Below are 18466 nucleotides of genomic sequence, written 5' to 3' on the forward strand. Positions count from 1 at the left end.
TGCTTGTGCGCTCATTTTGGCTATTTGCAACATTCACAGCATTCAAAGAAAACAGCAAGACAGTGTCTGTGGTAGATGAATAATTAGTGGCTTGATTTATTTTCATCCAATAATGCGTGATTTTTAGTTATGTTTGAAATATGTAAAGTAATTAAGCTTAGAGTTTTTGAGAGTATGTTAAAACTCTTGTTTCTCAAAATCGCATTAAGACGCGTAATAAATTGTGTAAAGATTTTTTGTTCCATTTTACATGCTGTCGATCGACAGCAGGTGCTAATTTTTTTTGATTTGACAAATTAATTTGCAATAGAGTTTTACATCATGATTTGGCGTATTCAATGTATTACGTGATTATTTTTACGTAAATAATTCTTTTTTAGCTGGCATGATATCTACTTGACGAGAAGTGACGTTGTTGCAGCGAACGCCCAGCGAACGGCACGCGAAGAAAGGAGATTTTATCGGGGTTTTTTTCCGTCACGATTTCCGTAATTGTTTTTGTACCCACATTGAATCGTTCTGCCATCTTGTTTTTTGTCAATATCACGTGATTATCTTTGTGGGCTGCGCCGTCGCTGTTGTTGGCGTAGTAGAAATCACCTCGCCTCTTCTAGTCACTGGACTTTTGATTGTCGTTGATAAGTAGATTTGATTTTCATTTAGAAAAAAACACTTGGCCAGTAAAGTAAAACATCATCAGTCATGGCAGATGAAGAACACTATGGATATTTTTATGGGGAGGAAGAAAAAGGTTTACTCGATCCCGCCTGGGAAAGACAACAAAAAAAGGTTAGCAAAGTTTTATCATCACATTCGTGTGCTGATTTATATTTCACTCGAAGAACCACTGCTGTGTCTACTGTTTTCACAAAAGCACTCATGATGAACTTCACATATTAACTTGGAATTGTCTCAGAAAATTAAGCTTGACATTTGTTTTTTGGTATCAAATGAAAGATCCATGTTTTCAAAGATGACTTAGTATTTAGTCATTCTTGCGGCCTGTTGCGGCTGCTTCGCAATTGCGGTGATTTGAATTTGGAGAAAGATATACTAAGTACAGTAATATGGTCTGATATAGATGTTCCTTCTCTAATTTCGCAACCTGTCTTTAGAGATGAAAAGTTAGGGATAATAAATGGGTTGGATTAGCTGATTGAAACTACCCCGGCCTTCCTATTATTCCTTTCTCTTGAGTAGGTTTCAGGCTGGAGGAAGGGGTTAGATAAACTTATGGTAATGACTTGAAGCTTTGTAACATTTGAATTCTGTGTTGCCTTGCAGAATAATTCGACAGCACTTTTTTTGAAAATAAAAGACAGAAATTTCAAGAACAAAGAAATCAAACAAAGGCTCAAGTTGAAATAATTATTTTCAAATTTAGAATTGGTTAATCAATACACCTTATCGGAAATTCCACCTCCTCGCGTTGTTGCTACGCAACACTTTTTGGGAGGTAAACAAAGCTCGATATTGCGGTTTTCAGGCAAAAAGCCCTACAAAACACCCAAAATGTTGATGTCAATAGAGCCTCCAAATCAACTGAAGAACCACCGAAGTTGTTGTTTTTCTCTTTCCAATAGCTTCTGCTAGCATCTTGAAAGCTTTGTTTTTTTTTGTTTTTTTTCAAATTCAGTGTATTTTTAGGAACATAAACAAGCCAGATATAAGCAAATGAGTTCTTGTTTTGCGCGGGATCTTTTATACAGGCATAGAATTCATGTAGTATATTTACGTGACGGAAATGTAGTGTTGAAGCTGGGCCGTACTACGCGAGCGTACTCCATGGATTGCAAGCCATACCGTCGCTACTCTCGCTACCATTTATGTTTACCTCCCAATTTCAACGGATCCATTTTAGCGCAATTGTTTTTGTGGAATTTCCGATAAGGTGTATTATAGCTTCCCACTTGTCATGTTTTGCTTCGAAAAATCTTTTTTTAAAGCAAATTTATTAAGCATAATAAAAGAATCAAAAGGCAATGGAAAAAGTAGGCTGTATCATTTGAGATGCAAGATCAATTGCCCGAAGAAGCACTAAAAATTCAACATGATTACAACATGATTTGGTATACTCATAGAAAGGAATGATAAATTTCACTTATAAAGAAAAATTTCTAATTAAGCTAATAAAAACAAAACAGCTAAATTTCAAAACAAATGTAACAGTGTAAGAAATACGCAGCTTTGCTTTCAGCTCTACTCAACCATTTAAGAATGTTGAAATCTAGAATGACGAGCCAGGTCATTCATTTGTGGGCCTTGCATGTTAGCCTCAACTGATGCAAACTACCCGATTTTACAGTAGTAATGAAAGTTACCCCTTTAAGTTCAGTAAAAGTTCCCTTCAATTTATATCACTTACATTTTAATCAGGTGACTATTTATCTTAAGATAAAATAAAGATTTCATACCTCAGTGAAAGAAATTTTACTAAAAATGCAGAATATCTTAAACAGTTTTTGCTCTTTGGTGTTAAATTTCAGTTATCAATATTCTGATGTTTTAATTATATTTTAGACATTCACTGCTTGGTGTAACTCTCATTTACGAAAAGTCAATGTACAAATAGAAGAAATTACAGAAGATTTCAGAGATGGACTCAAACTTATGTTGCTTCTTGAGGTTATCTCAGGAGATAGGCTTCCAAAGCCTGAGAAGGGACGATTACGTTTCCATCTTGTTTCAAATGTTAATAAAGCCCTGGACTTCATTGTTTCCAAAGGTGTAAAACTTGTTGGAGTTGGTGCTGAAGGTAATGCTATCTTTGAAAAACCTAACTGTTTCCATATGCTGAAAGACTGCATTGGTTTTGATGAATTAAAGGCAGGACAGTGACCAATGGTGGCACTTTTTCTTGTGTGTTTTTAAGTGGGAAATTCTCCTGTATCCTCACACTTTAACTATATATATTAAATCGACAGGTACATACATTTTCTTTTATAAGCATAACACTTATGCACATGAAGGCTCAGATTTTCAGATTTCTTAAGCATAACATAAACATATAATGTCAGCCTGAAATATTTTTCAAGTCAGTTTGAAGTTTTCAATCTTTTGTCTGTTTTTACCAAAGAATAATGATTTCAGGAGGGGCAGCATCTGATAACCAGACACTAAAAGGGAATGAAAAATGGCCTGAACTTCATTTATGGGTCAATTTAACATAACTTTTTTTATTATTTTCAGAAATTGTTGATGGAAACCTCAAAATGACACTTGGTATGATCTGGACCATTATCTTACGGTTTGCCATCCAAGATATTACAGTTGATGGTAAGGAAATACTTAAATTTTCCAAAATTTAGAAAATTGTCAAATTATTTTGAATTTTAGTCATAATGTAAGAATATTACAAAAAGACTTGGCACCAGACTTTCATAGTACATTTTTCTTCATGATTATAGAGTTTTCTGCAAAGGAGGGCTTGCTGTTATGGTGTCAAAGAAAAACAGCTCCATACAAGAATGTTAATGTTCAGAATTTCCATATGAGGTAAAAACAATCTACATTTTTTGTTCTCTTCCTTTTGATATGTTTAATCTGGTCTATATACAAGATAAATAAGAAATATGTTTGTTGAGACACTAGTGTGTTAACAGTGAGTAATAGACATAAACATTTTCAGGGACTAGTTCACTTAAAACTGTTTTCTAATTTGTTATTTTTCTCCTTAATCTCTCCGACACTAATATTCTACTTACAAAGAAAGAGTGGTTAAAGAAAATGATCTTTCAATTTGAATTATAAACAGGAAATATTAGATAGGATACAAAGGCTTGTCCTTCCTAAATTGGCATCTCTACAGGAAATGGACAGCTTTGATGATGAATATGTTTATTCCTGATAGAATTTCTTTCAGTTCTCGTTTCTTTTATCTTTAGTTTCAAAGATGGTCTTGCCTTCTGTGCACTAATTCATCGCCACAGACCAGAACTCATTGACTATGATAAATTGTCTAAGGTAAATTTGCTTTTTCTGTTGATTAAAAAGATCTATCTTAAAATTAATATTTTTTCAGAAAAGAATTCAACTTTTCCTTGTCATGGTTTGCATTTACGTTTTCTTCAAATTAATTCAAGGAAATTTAAACTTAGGCTTTTATCAGTGCATGTATCTTAATGTCGAGAAGAGAAAACAGCTGATTGATCAATAAAAATAAATTTGGATGATGTCAATGAAAAATATAATTGACCTCAATTATACAGCAATTTGAATGAGCTTTTTCCTTTTTTATAGTGATTTCTTCCACTTTAAAAAAGTAATTCAAAGCTCTTTTCATCAACCCTGAGTTGGTGTCTGTTGCTATAAATTATTGAGAGACTATGGCTATATTCGATGCAAACCTAGTGTCAGTAAAATCATAAACATAGCAATTGAATTATGATGGAGCCATTCTGTCAACAATGAAAAGTGTCACAAAAGGGAAAACTATAATTCTATGCTAAGGTCCCTTATTCATGAAAGAAATGAATATTGCAACATCAACTTGATAAATATTTCATAAGTATATCAAATTACACATCAGGCCTCCAAAAACAAAATACTGAAATCAGATACTAAAATAATAAAAAAGAATTGGTATTTTCACCTCTTGTGATCAATCTAGAATAGAAACCCTAAACCAAAACAAATGCTTATCTTATTGATCACAAAAAAAATTCCTTTTGATCATTCCAAAACGAACTTTTTTTCTACAATTGAACTTTTTCTGTTAAGAACTATAGCTCTTTAGATTGTTCTATAACTTATCTCTCCCACTTAGGCTGGCAATCAAAAGCTGCTATTAACTAAAACAAGCCAAATTTAGTTCTATGGACCCACTTTTACACCTTTTATCAAGAATTTTCAAGATTTTTTATCAATTTAAAAAATTTGACTTTGCACTTCAATGCTAATTACCTTTCAACCCTCTAAAGTACCGGGTTCCCAGTATCTGATCAAGGTATAAAAACATTTTTGGAATAACATCAGTAAAGTGTCGTGTTATGTAAAACAAAGTTAGTAAAACCTCTTAGAATAAAGTAAAACTAAATACACAAGACACAAAGTTGAGTCCCTAAACGGAACAAAACTATTGAATTTACTATTGAATTTCAGGATGATCCTATGTACAATCTCAACTATGCTTTCGATGTTGCTGAGAAACATTTGGATATCCCAAAAATGTTGGATGCAGAAGGTATAAATTATCAAATCATGTTAATACTGACACTTTGACAAACCACAATATCCTACTAGGTGCAAAGTAAAAAAAATTCTCTTTTTGAGTTAAATTTTCTCTAGTTCTAATCAATTTAAAAAAAAATATAACTTAAATTTTGATAGGTTCTCTATTAAATTTGGTTCATTAGATCAAAAGTTATGCTCATTTGAATAAAATAGTTACTTTCAGAAACTGCTCAAACACATTGAAAATCGACCTATCAGATTAAACAGAAGAATGATTGCATGATATGATAAACAGTATTTTTGTTTAAGTCATTAAAAATGATCATTCGGTGTCAAAGTTACCTGACTGAAGATTTTATTAAACCCTTCCAAGACTTTCTATTTTTCAAAATTAATGTGTCTAATAATTAAAAAAAGCTTGTAATCACGCAAATGCTATTACTATTTCCAATTTTAAGATAGGAATTTATAATAGGTCAGTTGTTTTCAGCAATTGCGCATGTTCTAAAAGTAACTTTTTTATTCCATTGAGCCATATTGATTAAATTCAAACTTTCTTTTTTCTTGTACTTTTTTGTCCAATCAACCAATTTTTACAACACTATGTGTAGTAACTGCTTTTTGACAAGGTTTTTGACCCTGCCATGATATTATATGTCTGCAACCATTTAACTGCTCTCTATTTTGAAGATCAATGCACTAAATAACTATCATGCCAATGCAAAGTTCTAAAGTCAAATTATTTGTTTTCCTGTAGACATGGTTAATCAAGTCAAACCCGATGAACGTGCTGTCATGACCTACGTGTCTTGCTACTACCATGCCTTTTCAAGCTCTCAACAAGTAAGTTAACAGTTATTAAAGATTTTTGCACTCTATATCACTAGACCAAACTAATTTTCTTTACCTTCGTTTCTCTTTGAACAGTGCCGTAGCAACTGGGGGGGGGGCAAGGGGGGGCTATGCCCTCCCCCAATATTTTTTTCAAAAATGGTTATTTTGCAAAATGCTAATTTTTTCTTTTTTAATTTGTCATAATTGTCTTTTATGTGCATGTTTTGAGTGTATTTTTAAGGAATCTAGAGCTCAAATTTTCAAAATTTTTCCCCTCGGGCCAAACCATCGTTGGCCCTCGCGGTGTCACTAAACTTCAGCCCCCCAATATGAAAATGCTTCCTACGACACTGTTCAACATATATAATGCAACATATTTGTCTCTATTATGCCTCCATAATTTTATGTTTTTTTCAAAATATTAGGCTGAAACTGCAGCAAAGAGAATCTTGAAAGCACTCAATGTCAACCAAGGTAATGAAAAAGCCATGGAAGATTACGAAAACTTGGCCTCTGACCTTTTGGACTGGATCAACAAAAAGATTCCAGAATTTGAAGACAGAACCACAGACAATTCACTGGCTAATATGCAGGTAAATATCAACCAACAATATAGTCTGATATACAGCTTCTACTATGTCATTTTTTCTAAGGAATAATTGTTAAAAGATAAACTCACAAAAAGTGATATTTCTTCTGAAAGTTAAACAGTATTGTTTTAGACAAGGATCTCCTCAGTGCTAGATTTTTAAATGCTATTCTTCTTTTTTAGGAAAAACTGAACGACTTCAGAAACTACAAAGGAAAAGAAAAACCACCTAAAGTAGATGACAAGTCACGACTTGAAAATCTCTTCAACACTCTTCAAACAAAACTTCGATTAAGTAACAGACCAGTGTACATGCCAGCTGAAGGCAAAATGATCTCTGTAAGTCCCTTGATGTGCTTTTCTCAACTTCAGTTGAGCTACAATCTGACAATGTCTGTCTGTCTGTGTGTGTGTGTGTGTGTGTGTGTGTCTGTCTGTCACAAAAACTTTAGGGCAGCCTGGAGACTTCAAAAATGCTTGGATTTGGCTGAAATTTGGCACACTTGTTCCTTGGGTGAATATCTGGGGGTGTTTTTTTCATTTTTTGAAAATTTTGATTTTTGAGGCCTGGGGACGAGTTTTTCGCAAAACGAGGCTAAAACTTTGGGGCAGCCTGGAGACTTCAAAAATGTCCATATTTAGCTGAAATTTGGCACACTTGTTCCTTGGGTAAATATCTGGGGGTGTTTTTTTCATTTTTTGAAAATTTTGATTTTTGGGGCCTGGGGACGAGTTTTTCGCCAAAACGAGGCTAAAACTTTGGGGCAGCCTGGAGACTTCAAAAATAGTCATATTTAGCTGAAATTTGGCACACTTGTTCCTTGGGTGAATATCTGGAGGTGTTTTTTTCATTTTTCAAAAATCTTGATTTTTGGGGCCTGGGGACAAGTTTTTCATCAAAACGAGGCTAAAACTTTGGGGCAGCCTGGAAACTTCAAAAATTGTCGTATTTAGCTGAAATTTGGCACACTTCTTCCTTGGGTAAATATCTGGAAGTGTTTTTTTTCATTTTTCAAAAATCTTGATTTTTGGGGCCTGGGGACGAGTTTTCCGCCAAAACGAGGCTAAAACTTTAGAGCAGAGCCTACAGGCCTCAAAAATGGTTGGATTTGGCTGAAATTTGGCACACTTGTTCCTTGGGTGAATATCTGGGGGTCTACAATTGGGCCTATGAATAATTTGAAGCCACTGAAGTTGAGCCCAGTGCGTTGCGCACGTTCGACTATTTATATTTTCTTCATTTAAATAGCTTATGAATGTGTTAAAGAAGTGCTAAATTTTCTTCTCAGGGTTTCAAAAGTTTTAATACTTTATAATAAGCACCTTTAGAATACGATTAATGTCATAATTGTGAAAAAGGTTTCACGTGTGGTGCTCGAACTCTTATCAGTAAAAGTTATATTTCACTTGCTTTTGAAGTTAACATTTTGATGTTATTCTTTGAAAGACTCTATCATGACTATTCCTGAACCTTCTTCTGATCTTCAGGATATTGATAAAGCCTGGAAAGATTTGGAACAAGCTGAGAAAGACTTCCAAGATTGGATCCTCAGTCAACTTAGAAAGTAAGTCATTAAAGCCCTATTTCTTTTGTTTTCCTTTCAATGTTCAACAAATTTCTACCGTCTCAGGGGTGATGTCAAAAATGACCAATACGAAACGGAAAGGAATAATTTTGATCAAATTTGATGTACAAACGACTTTGATATTTGGATGAAGATATAACTTTCAAACGCTGATCTTTTAATTAATATTTAATTTTCTCCACTAGACTCGAGAGATTGGATCATCTTGCACAGAAATTCAAGTTGAAATGTGATACACACGAAGCTTGGGCTCACGGCCAAGACGATTATTTGACCAAAGATGATATTACCGGAGCTCCTCTCGCCACCCTCTTAGCTCAACGAAAACGACACGAAGCTTTCGAATCAGATTTAGCCGCACAACAAGACCGTGTCGAACAAATTGTCGCTATTGCACAAGAATTAAACACTTTAGGATATAGTAAAGTTGATGAAATCAACGCCCGTTGCAAAAAGGTTTGCGATGGTTGGGATAACCTTGGTGACCTTACAACGCAGAGAAGTCAAAACCTTGCAGCTGCTATTGAAATCGCCGAACGATTAGATAACTTATGGTTAGAATACGCCAAGAAAGCATCGCCATTCAGTAACTGGATGGATGGAGCTAAAGAAGACTTAATGGACATGTTCAACGTCCACTCTCTTGAAGAGGTCCAAGACTTGAAAGACGCTCAAGAACAATTTAAAGCGAACATGCCGGCTGCTCAAGAAGAATTCGAGTCCATTATGGGATTACAACAAGCTATTGAAGCTATGAGCAATCAAACCAATCCCTACACTAACACTAAAGCTGAAGTAAGTATTACTACTTCGTTGAGCTAGTTTTTAGACGTTTCTTCGTATACACAAAAGACCACGATAAGTTCTCTTTTTGTCACATCAGTTAAAAGACAGATCTCCATAAGCTATCGAGCCAGTATTACTCTATTAATCAAAGGAAGAACGGTGGAAATAATTTGTTGCTTGCCATCCCGGCTATTGGTTTTGCTGGTGTTATCAAGATTTACTTTAACACTCTTTAAACTTATTTTCTTTTCGTAGGACTTGCAAGCTAAATGGGGAGAAATTCTCAACCTCATCCCAGAGAGGGATCAAAAATTGTCCAGTGAAACGGCCCGTCAACAAAACAACGAACGTCTCCGAGTACAATTCGCGCAAATGGCTAACCAAGTCGGTGAATGGGTCAACCAACGTTCTAAACGTCTTGTTGATATCGGTATGAATGCCAGTGGAACCTTAGAAAACCAACTCAAAGAATTACAGAGCTTGAACGAAGAAATCCACGGATTCAAAGATCACTTTATGGAGTTAGACAAGATTAACCACGTAAGAAGACCGCCTTTTATCTCTGATACATACCTTTTTCGCTTGATACAGGGTGTAATGTATCCTACTAGATTATTCTTGATTCTTATTTTGATGCGAAATGTATTGTGCAATAAATCAGAATAAATACTTGATATTACAAGACTTTCCTCAAACAACATATAATGCATAATTTTGTCTAGAGTTGATCTTTAAAACTGATTGAAATAAATTTCATTTAAATGTTTGTTCAGGATGTGCAAGAGGCCATGATCTTCGAGAACCCACATACTCCATACTCTATGGAAGTGTTACGTATCCGATTCGAACAATTGTTGACCGGAATCACGAGAAACATCAACGAAGTCGAAAACCAGGTAAATAACACACCACTAGAAAAGTCGAAAAATTTATTAACTAAAGCACTTTAGCACTTTTTACTTACTTTTTAGGCTTATCTTTAAAGGGCAGCTCTTTGCTATTCTTAAGTTATCTAATTTATCTTATTTGCAGCTGTTTGTCTTCCCCTTAAAGACAACAGATTGCCTGTGAGTCCATTTATTGAATTGGTTTAAAACCGGCTCAACTTGTGCAGACTTTTTTTATGACTGAAATTCTATGTTTCACATTACAGATCTTGATGAGAGATTCGATCGGCATCAGTGAAGAACAAATGAAAGAATTGAGGACATCCTTTAACCACTTCGACAAGAACAAGAACAACCAACTGGACTACAAAGAATTCAAACAATGTTTGGTCAGTTTGGGACACAGCATGGAAATCGAAGAAAAAGTATGTATCTCATGACATATAGATTACCATTATCATGACATCGAGACTTTTCTTTATATGTGAAAATCTGTGAACAATTTCACATTATACCATGAGCGTTCTCATTTCAAGAAAACTTTAAGCTAACCAAGACAAAACTACTGTGTTTCCTCTTATCCGATTCGCCCTCTTAAGAGGACTGCAACTAAAATCTTCAAAATTTTAAAGATTGCTGCTGTGCTTATCTGACAAAATACGGTATGCCTTAATTTCATCCTTTAAACAAAGCTAACCTTCTCTATATGTTCCTTTTTTTTCAGGACAGTCCCGAGTTCGCCCGAATCATCGCAATGGTTGATCCTAATGGTTCTGGTTACATCACCTTCCAAGCTTTCTTAGACTTCATGACTCGAGAAATGGCTGATACTGATACCGCTGATCAGGTTATGGAATCCTTTAGAATTCTCGCTGGTGATAAGGTGACTATTTGTTTTAAAATTTATTACTTTCTTTAAACGCAACCCTTTACCATTTGTACGCATCAGAGTCAATGTCTTTTTCGCGTAAGTTTCGTTTTTCAATTACAGTGTAATTCGAACTGCTATAATTCGAAAACTCACTTAATTCGAACAGATTTTGTGATCCCCTCAGAATTTGCCTTGAAAACCTTACAAGAAAACTTCTATAATTCGAAAAACCATGTAATTCGAAAAAAATTCTCGGTCCCTTGAGAATTCGAATTACATGAGTTCAACAAACGAAACCTTGCGACACGCGAGACAAATCTCGATATTATCTATATTTTAATAAACACTGGTGTTGATATATTCATCCTTCCGTTTCAGCCATACATCACAGCCGATGAATTACGTAGAGAATTACCGGGAGAACAAGCTGAATATTGTATCGCTAGAATGTCTCCTTACGCTGGTCCAGACGCTGTTCCTGGTGCGTTAGACTACAGATCTTTCTCGTCAGCTCTTTACGGAGAGAGCGATCTATAAGAAGACGTTCCTAAACATAATTTATACGTTCCATGGTTTCACACACCCGCATACACCATTGATTCGATGTTTGTCCATGGTCAGCTTGACCACGTTTGCGTCCGAAATTGTTTAACATTTAAACAATAACAAACACTATATGATACGGACAACAGAAATTTCTTACACATGGGGGCATAATAATAATATCGATATAAACATACTACCATACGTAACGTTACACAACATACGACTGATCTATCGTACTTTTTGTTCAAAATTGAAAATCCTTTTCTAAATGTGTTTTATATAAAAATTTAGATTGGGAATTTTTTTAAATAGATTATTATAAAATTTGTAATATTTGATTGGCCTTTATTTTGTATCTTCAGTTATCGTTTTATTTTTCGTTTCTTCAAATGTTTTTAAAATCTTGTTGGTATTTTTCTGTTACAATCCTCAACTGAAAAGCCCAGCTTTCTTCTAAAGAAACAATCCTATCTTTCGTAATCCCAGGGTATTCTGAAAGCGAAATTGTTCTTTTCATATTTTCATTTTATATTTATTTTTGTTCGAAGGGGAAATGAAAATATTGAAAAAGGGTGTTCCTGTTCGCTTGTTACACTGTGATTTGTGTATAGAAAGAAAAAAATTTAGAAAAACTTGCTCGAAAAAAAGAATAAATTTAATAAATTTATTGTTGAATCTTATGCATATTTTAACTAAAAGAAAATTATTTTAATCCGTCAATCACTTGTTTTTCGTTGCTGTGTTTTTTTGCTTATTTGTACCGGGCTGATAAATACTCTGTTTTGTGTTTTTTGCTTACGGACCAAGCTGAAATATCCTGGGGGTACCCGAGTTTTTTTTGGGACGGGATGAAGTTTCTTTGTGTACTAGGATTAAAATAGGATTAAATAATAAAATTAAAATAATTGGATTAAAACTTCTTTTTGAATCCAGTCAAATGTGAAAGCAACCAACTAGTCATTAGTTCTTCCCGAAGTTCTTTTGATCAACTAATTTATAGAAGTTACTCATAATTGGAACTGATGCAGTGTTAGTTTCGAAGGTTTGCTCTCTTTTCTTATGCGGGTATTCTTTATCGATTTTTAATCGCGAACCAAAATTTGAAAATAGTTGTTTTCACTCGGAAGATAAAGACAAAACTCACATTTTGCGGGTTGATGGTGTCGGGATGAAATAAATACCATCGGAAAAGAGTAGTGTCATTTTGAAATAAGTTAATTAAATACCAAGCTGTCACATTGACACACAGTAGTGTGTAACAAATATTGATTATTTCACGCATTCCATGCATGCCTCAATAGTAAAGGGATTAGGTCATTCACATAGTCTAAAAACGTAATCGTAATGGGCAATCAGGACCACCAATATGTGCGCCAAAGACGACTTACTATTGGTCCAAAGTTTTGAACATTTTGAACCGGCGGAAGTCGTAACTAGAGCGCAATCAGTCCTGATTATACAGCTAGATGCTATGCTTTTTAAGCTCTTTCATAGCATAAATCTGTGATGTTTTTCTGAAAAAGCGCGAGATTATGAGATTAGTACACCCCCGCCTCTGCTCCTCCGCCCATATCGATCGTTGGCGGAAGGCGGATTATGACAGATAGTGGGCGGGAGAATTTCGCCTTTCTTCAACATTCGATTTCCAGTCTCATTCGACTTTTCATGCACGAGGTGTCAGTCTGTCAGTCGAAGCTGGTCGAAGGGACGAATGACATCCATAAATTTCTTCAATTTTCAGGTACCTTTCAGATTTTCTTACATTAATCTAACTTTTATGGAATACATCAGGACCTGGAAAGTTATTCAATGATGAGTCTACCTAGATATGCTATTATTTTGAATCAAAATGCCAATGAGGAGGACGGTGGTGGAGCAGGACTAGCAAATAGTGCAAATTCTGTTGCTGCTGGTAGCAGCAGGAAGACAAATGTTGATGATGTTACTTTCTTTCAAGCTCTGTCACAACTTGATGCACGTGACCCCACTATTTTACAAGAGTTCATGGACGTTTACAGATATGTAAAAGTGAAAATCTCTGGAATTAGTGATTGCATAAGTTTCCATGAAAAAACTGAGGATTCTCCAGATTTTGAGGAATTTTCCGTTGATTTATGGAAAGAATTTTATATTCAAGAGGGTATCATACAAATTGGCGTTTTAGAAGATAAAGAACCAACAGAGGTATTTGTTATATATATCAAGTGGATCTGGCTGGGGGAGTCTATGGGGGTTCAGTTCAGTTACAGTAGTTACTGTAGTAAGAGGGTTAGGGCCAGATGATCTCAATCGAACAGAATCGACGATCGAACCAGTCAAACCAAATCGAACGGATTCGACCAATTGAAATTCGATTGTCGAATGCAATCGAATCTCAATTGAATGTCAAAATTATGGGTAATATTCGATTGGTTCGATTGTTGTTCGACTGGTTCGATTGTCGATTCAGTTTGATTGAGATCGTCTGGTAGTCAGCTTAGTGATCTGGTGATGGTGGCTCGAAATTTGATTACCCGTAATGCTTCCGGTCTTTTGAATTCGCCAGAAAGCATCGCGAGCACTGATCTGTAACCACTGTGCTCTGAAAATCATATGATGTCTGTACCCGGAATCAAACGCAATCGAATCCTAATTGAACATCAATCGAACGCAATCGAATATCAATTGAGAATCTGAATATTGGGGTAGTATTCGATTGAGATTCGATTGCGTTCGACAATCGAATTTCAATCAGTCGATTGCGTTTGATTTGGTTCGACTGGTTCGATCGTCGATTCCGTTCGATTGAGATTGTCTGGTTAGGGTAATAGACCTTTTCGCCTTTGCGTCCGCCATATTGAATTGTATGCAAAAATACAGGAACGAAAATGCCGTGGTTGGATTTAGTTGGAATGTATGCAAAACATATGCAAGTTTACACAAAGATTAAAAAGACAACAAAGCATCTTATAAATAAATATTATAATCATTAGAACAATAAAAGATGGAATTTCTTAATCCAAAAGGAAATATTTACAGAACAACAAAAGCCTTTTAGGAATTTGTTCTTAAAGACATTGCATATTCTGTTTTCATGCCATTAAGAAATTCCACGAAGACGGAGTACACACATCAAACTTTCAAAACACGCAAACTGAAAGCAGTAATTATCACGTCACGCTTTATCAATGTTTTGATTTGATCATTTGGCGGCTCTATTCCCAGGAGAATAATTTGCCGTCAGCCGAATAAGGATTGTTTTTTACCTGCGCGGGTGATTTTTCAGTTTGAGATTCTGTCTAATGTTATGGTCTTTTGAAGTGCTTGTTCTAAGAGATGAGTGAATATAATTGTTTTTAGTTTTCAAGAGAAGCAAATTTAATCTTTCTTCTACAAGATTACACTTTAATATAATGCCAATTATGCATGTAAGTTTTTATTTAATACTTTCTTTTTGCATATGTTTTGCATACTTTCTAAGGGAATTTCACCACGGCAATTCGGCAACCATAATTTTTGCATACAATTCAATATGGCGGACGCAAAGGCGAAAAGGTCTATATAAGGCTGAAGAAGGCCTTCTTAGGGGCCCCATACCCTGAGAGTTAATCCTAGATGAATAGATTATATATTTATATACCAATATCTTATCCTATAAATAAAATCTACAAACTACAAGTTGATATGGAATCATAGCGTCAGCCTGGGGTTAGGTCCCAGGCAAAAATTAACTCCCCCCTGAGTTTTACGCCACCCCCCCCCTTTTTGACTTTTGACCCTTAGACACTTTTAAAAGATAGATCCAGTAAAAAAGGGTTTTCCAATGTAATGTAATTTGCACACTTTCTATAAAAATATTGCGCTGCAGGCAAAAATCTTTCAGATTCACGAGCTTCAATTTGAGTAATTGAAGCCAACTATTAATCTGAATTATTTTAGCCCCCACGTTGTTAAATGATGAGATTTTAGCTCCCCCCAAATACATAGGTCCCCCCAAAAAAGTGGTGTACTTCCAGCCCCCTCCTTTTTTGGGGAAAATTTAGGGTGTAAACCCCCCCCCCCAACCAGCAGGGGGGCTGACGCTATGGGAGTATGAACACGACCCTGCTGGCGCACCGGACAGTCCAGTGTGTTTGTCCGGTGCCAGAAAAGTATCCCTCAGCCTCACTGCACCCACCGGACAGTCCAGTGTGTTTGTCCGGTGCCAAAAAAGTATCCCTCAGCCAAAAGTAGGATTTCTGAAATAGTCTAAAGGGGTCAATTTTTGCTTAGTAGCCTATATTTATATCTAGCCTATCACTATATCTGCAAAACTACTTGAGATATCAAGGTGAAATTTTCAGGGTCTTATTTTCTTGTGTGATAGATCATTTGGTCTAAATTTCAGCAAAATCCAAGAGGGTGAGGTATCACACCCTAAAGACTCTGAAAAAAATGGCTCTTGATTTCTCATTTTTGAGACATCTTTAATGTTCTAACTGTATCATCAAGTCAATAAACTATAGGGAACTACAAGCTTTTTGCAGCAGTATTCTTCCTCTTGACTTTACATGTATATACTGGCTATGAGTGAAAAACTTTTTGTCCTGTCCGCAACAAAGTGTCCCGTCCGCAACATTTTTCTCAAGATTGGGGCTGTAACAAATAAATTCTATAACACTCCAAGGAAGGCTATTTAGTAAACTTCACAAAAATGTAGAGTTCTTAGAAATTGTATTTGCCAAATTTGAGTCATGGGTCCTCAAAAAGTGCCTGTTGCGGACGGGACATTGTATGATTTTTCTTCAACTCACCCATTTACAACTGAACTTTTTCAAGTTTCTAATGCACTTTGGCACTGCATTGACAGTCTAAACTTAAACTCCTATACCAGGATTAGAAACTAGGCTAGTTTTACCTCTTTTATTATTTCCTTTACAACAATACAATGCTCACAAGTTGACACAACACATGTGTACATGTACAAGTAATCCCTAAGAGAAGTGTTTATAGAAATCTGCAACAAAAACGAAAGTGGTCTGTCTCTTCTACTGATTGCTTCCCAGTGCTCCTTTGCAGCTGTTTATCAAATTTCCACCAATGAGGTTGCCCCATTTCAAACGGCCCTTCTTTTTGGCACCCGTGGCCTTTCAGTGCCTTGCACAACGGGCGAACTGTAAAATCCCACCCTTCATATATTTTTTTCAATCCGTGATCCTAAGGCTTAGGTTTTTCCTCATCTTCAATTCACTGAAGAAAGCGGGAATTTGATGCAAGAGTTAGATTGTCAACAAAGTGCCGTAAAAAATCATTGAATAAAAGAAGAACTTTAAATCTTAAATATTTTTATTTTGAAGAATAGTTGCAAAAAAGTGAAACATAGTTTCATTTTTTATTGCATTATTCGAAATTGGGGATTTGGAAAGTATTCTATGTTTAGTTTTTTGCACAAACCTCTGTAACTATGGGCGAGCACCCCGTTGCTAAGATGTTGGCTTGAAATCGAAAATGAAATCACTCAAAACAAAAGTAAAATCGGCCTGTAATCTTGATATACCAGTTTAAGTCTACACTGACTGAACAGCTTTGCACCCTGTTTTGCTAAGGTGCTGTCATGTAATTTCGAATTAGCAGATCTCAATTTAGGAGGCTGAAGTTTGCTATTTGAAAGAAATTATAAAAACTAACAAATATTTTCATAGAGAGCAAGCCCAATAGCTTGTATCCTAAATTTAATCAAAAGGTAAAGGTGCGCCTTACAGTTAATGCGACTCTCAAACTCCATCCCTGACCCTTACTGGTAATAAACTAATATCCTCTATAGCTCAAAATGACAGGTAAGGAAAAAATAGAAAAACTTCATTTTTAGAGGTTCTGTTTTTTACATTTAATTTTCAGTCTGTTGGATGTAAAGACAAAAAGGGTATGGCTGAGATAAAAAAATCTGACTATCATGTGACCCTAGAATGGCTAGATCATAGCTTGCTTATTTGAATTTGATACGTTTGCCATATTAAGTTGTTGAAAAAAGATTACAACATTTGTTTTATAAATTCAAGATGATGGCAAAATATCGAAAAGCTTTTGCTTGAATTTTTAAAACAAATGTTGTTATCTTTTTTCATCAACTTGCTTATATCTTCAATTTATTTTAGGGTCTTTTTGTTGGTGCCAACTCAGGAAGGGTTTACATTTGTGGGCAAGCAGATGATTTTTCACAACAAAAATGCGTTTGTGTTGCACCTAGCCTTTATCAGTTGATCTGGAAAGGTCCTGAGCAACCTGTTCAATACAAACCAGCTTGTATGTCCAATGGATGCTATGGGTGCTTTGATCCTGTCATGAGACATCGCTTGTTTAGATTCAAACAATTTTAAACCCTTTATCAACTCTTTACTAGAGTTACTAAGATTTGAGCGCAATTTTTTGATCAATTTTTGATTCACCAGATTGGATTTTTAAGTTTTAGCATTGTTTGGTGAGTTATCATACCATCATAAACTGATTTTTAGAGATTATTTATTAATTATATAAATTCTTTTTGGAATTTTATCCTATAATTTTAAAATCCCATTACCAATTTATGTGTTTTGTTAAAATTTTGTCAGTTCTTTTGCATTCATTTTTACATTTTCATATGTAATTTTTCATTTTGGCAATCTGAAAACATTTGTATATTTAAAGGTTGTACAATAATTTATCTTGTGAAGTAATTTAATTTAACAATGGAGAAAAAGAATTACCTTAAATTTTCTGCCTCAATTGCTGCAGCTTCATTGAGGCTTTTTCGTGAATGCTACAATCATGGTCGAAATAAATTTAGATTTTTTGTTTTAAGGTTTTTCAGAATTTAGAGCTCTGACGAGAATTGCTATTTTAGTACTTCCACTTTCTTTCATTGGATATTTCGATTTTAGAGGCGTTCAATAGCTTCTAGGTTATATTCCAAGCCTTATTGGAACAATTCTGATATTTTTAATCCAGAGATCCTAAGGTCGTAAGTCGAGTCTCTCATGTTAAAGCTCAGAGTTAAAACTCTACTTTCCAACTGTAGTTTATACACACTTAAAAATTATTTATGGTGTTCACAATTTTTTTTAATATTTTGTCCATGATTGTAGGTTTTTATGGGGAAATACAGGTTATGTGACTTTTAAATCAATTAGATCATGCTTTTTTCAACTAGCAGCAGTGTTATCAATGTATATACAGGTCAGAGGATTTCCTCTATTAGTAC

At 35.0% G+C, this 18466-nt stretch overlaps 3 protein-coding genes across 3 annotated transcripts in view; 2 read left to right on the top strand and 1 right to left on the bottom strand.

The window, feature by feature from the left end:
• The window catches only part of LOC136823927 (uncharacterized), a 402896-nt gene that overhangs the window by 4153 nt on the left and 380277 nt on the right, over nucleotides 1–18466 (bottom strand). The window lies entirely within an intron of this gene.
• On the top strand, nucleotides 572–11991 carry LOC136823849 (alpha-actinin-like). Its single transcript, XM_067080010.1, has 16 exons — nucleotides 572–789; nucleotides 2521–2755; nucleotides 3190–3276; nucleotides 3408–3495; nucleotides 3885–3963; nucleotides 5101–5182; nucleotides 5930–6015; nucleotides 6432–6599; nucleotides 6779–6934; nucleotides 8084–8160; nucleotides 8367–8976; nucleotides 9223–9507; nucleotides 9741–9863; nucleotides 10121–10279; nucleotides 10579–10737; nucleotides 11104–11991. Exons 1-16 carry the CDS (start codon nucleotides 703–705, stop codon nucleotides 11260–11262), a joined length of 2640 nt encoding a protein of 879 aa, XP_066936111.1. The 5' UTR covers nucleotides 572–702; the 3' UTR covers nucleotides 11263–11991.
• LOC136823781 (uncharacterized) lies at nucleotides 12928–18450 on the top strand. Its single transcript, XM_067079952.1, has 2 exons — nucleotides 12928–13455; nucleotides 17385–18450. Exons 1-2 carry the CDS (start codon nucleotides 13081–13083, stop codon nucleotides 17604–17606), a joined length of 597 nt encoding a protein of 198 aa, XP_066936053.1. The 5' UTR covers nucleotides 12928–13080; the 3' UTR covers nucleotides 17607–18450.

This window comes from Clytia hemisphaerica, unplaced genomic scaffold (genome assembly GCF_902728285.1).
Source record: "Clytia hemisphaerica strain Z4C2 unplaced genomic scaffold, Clytia hemisphaerica genome assembly, whole genome shotgun sequence".
NCBI lineage: Eukaryota > Metazoa > Cnidaria > Hydrozoa > Leptothecata > Clytiidae > Clytia > Clytia hemisphaerica.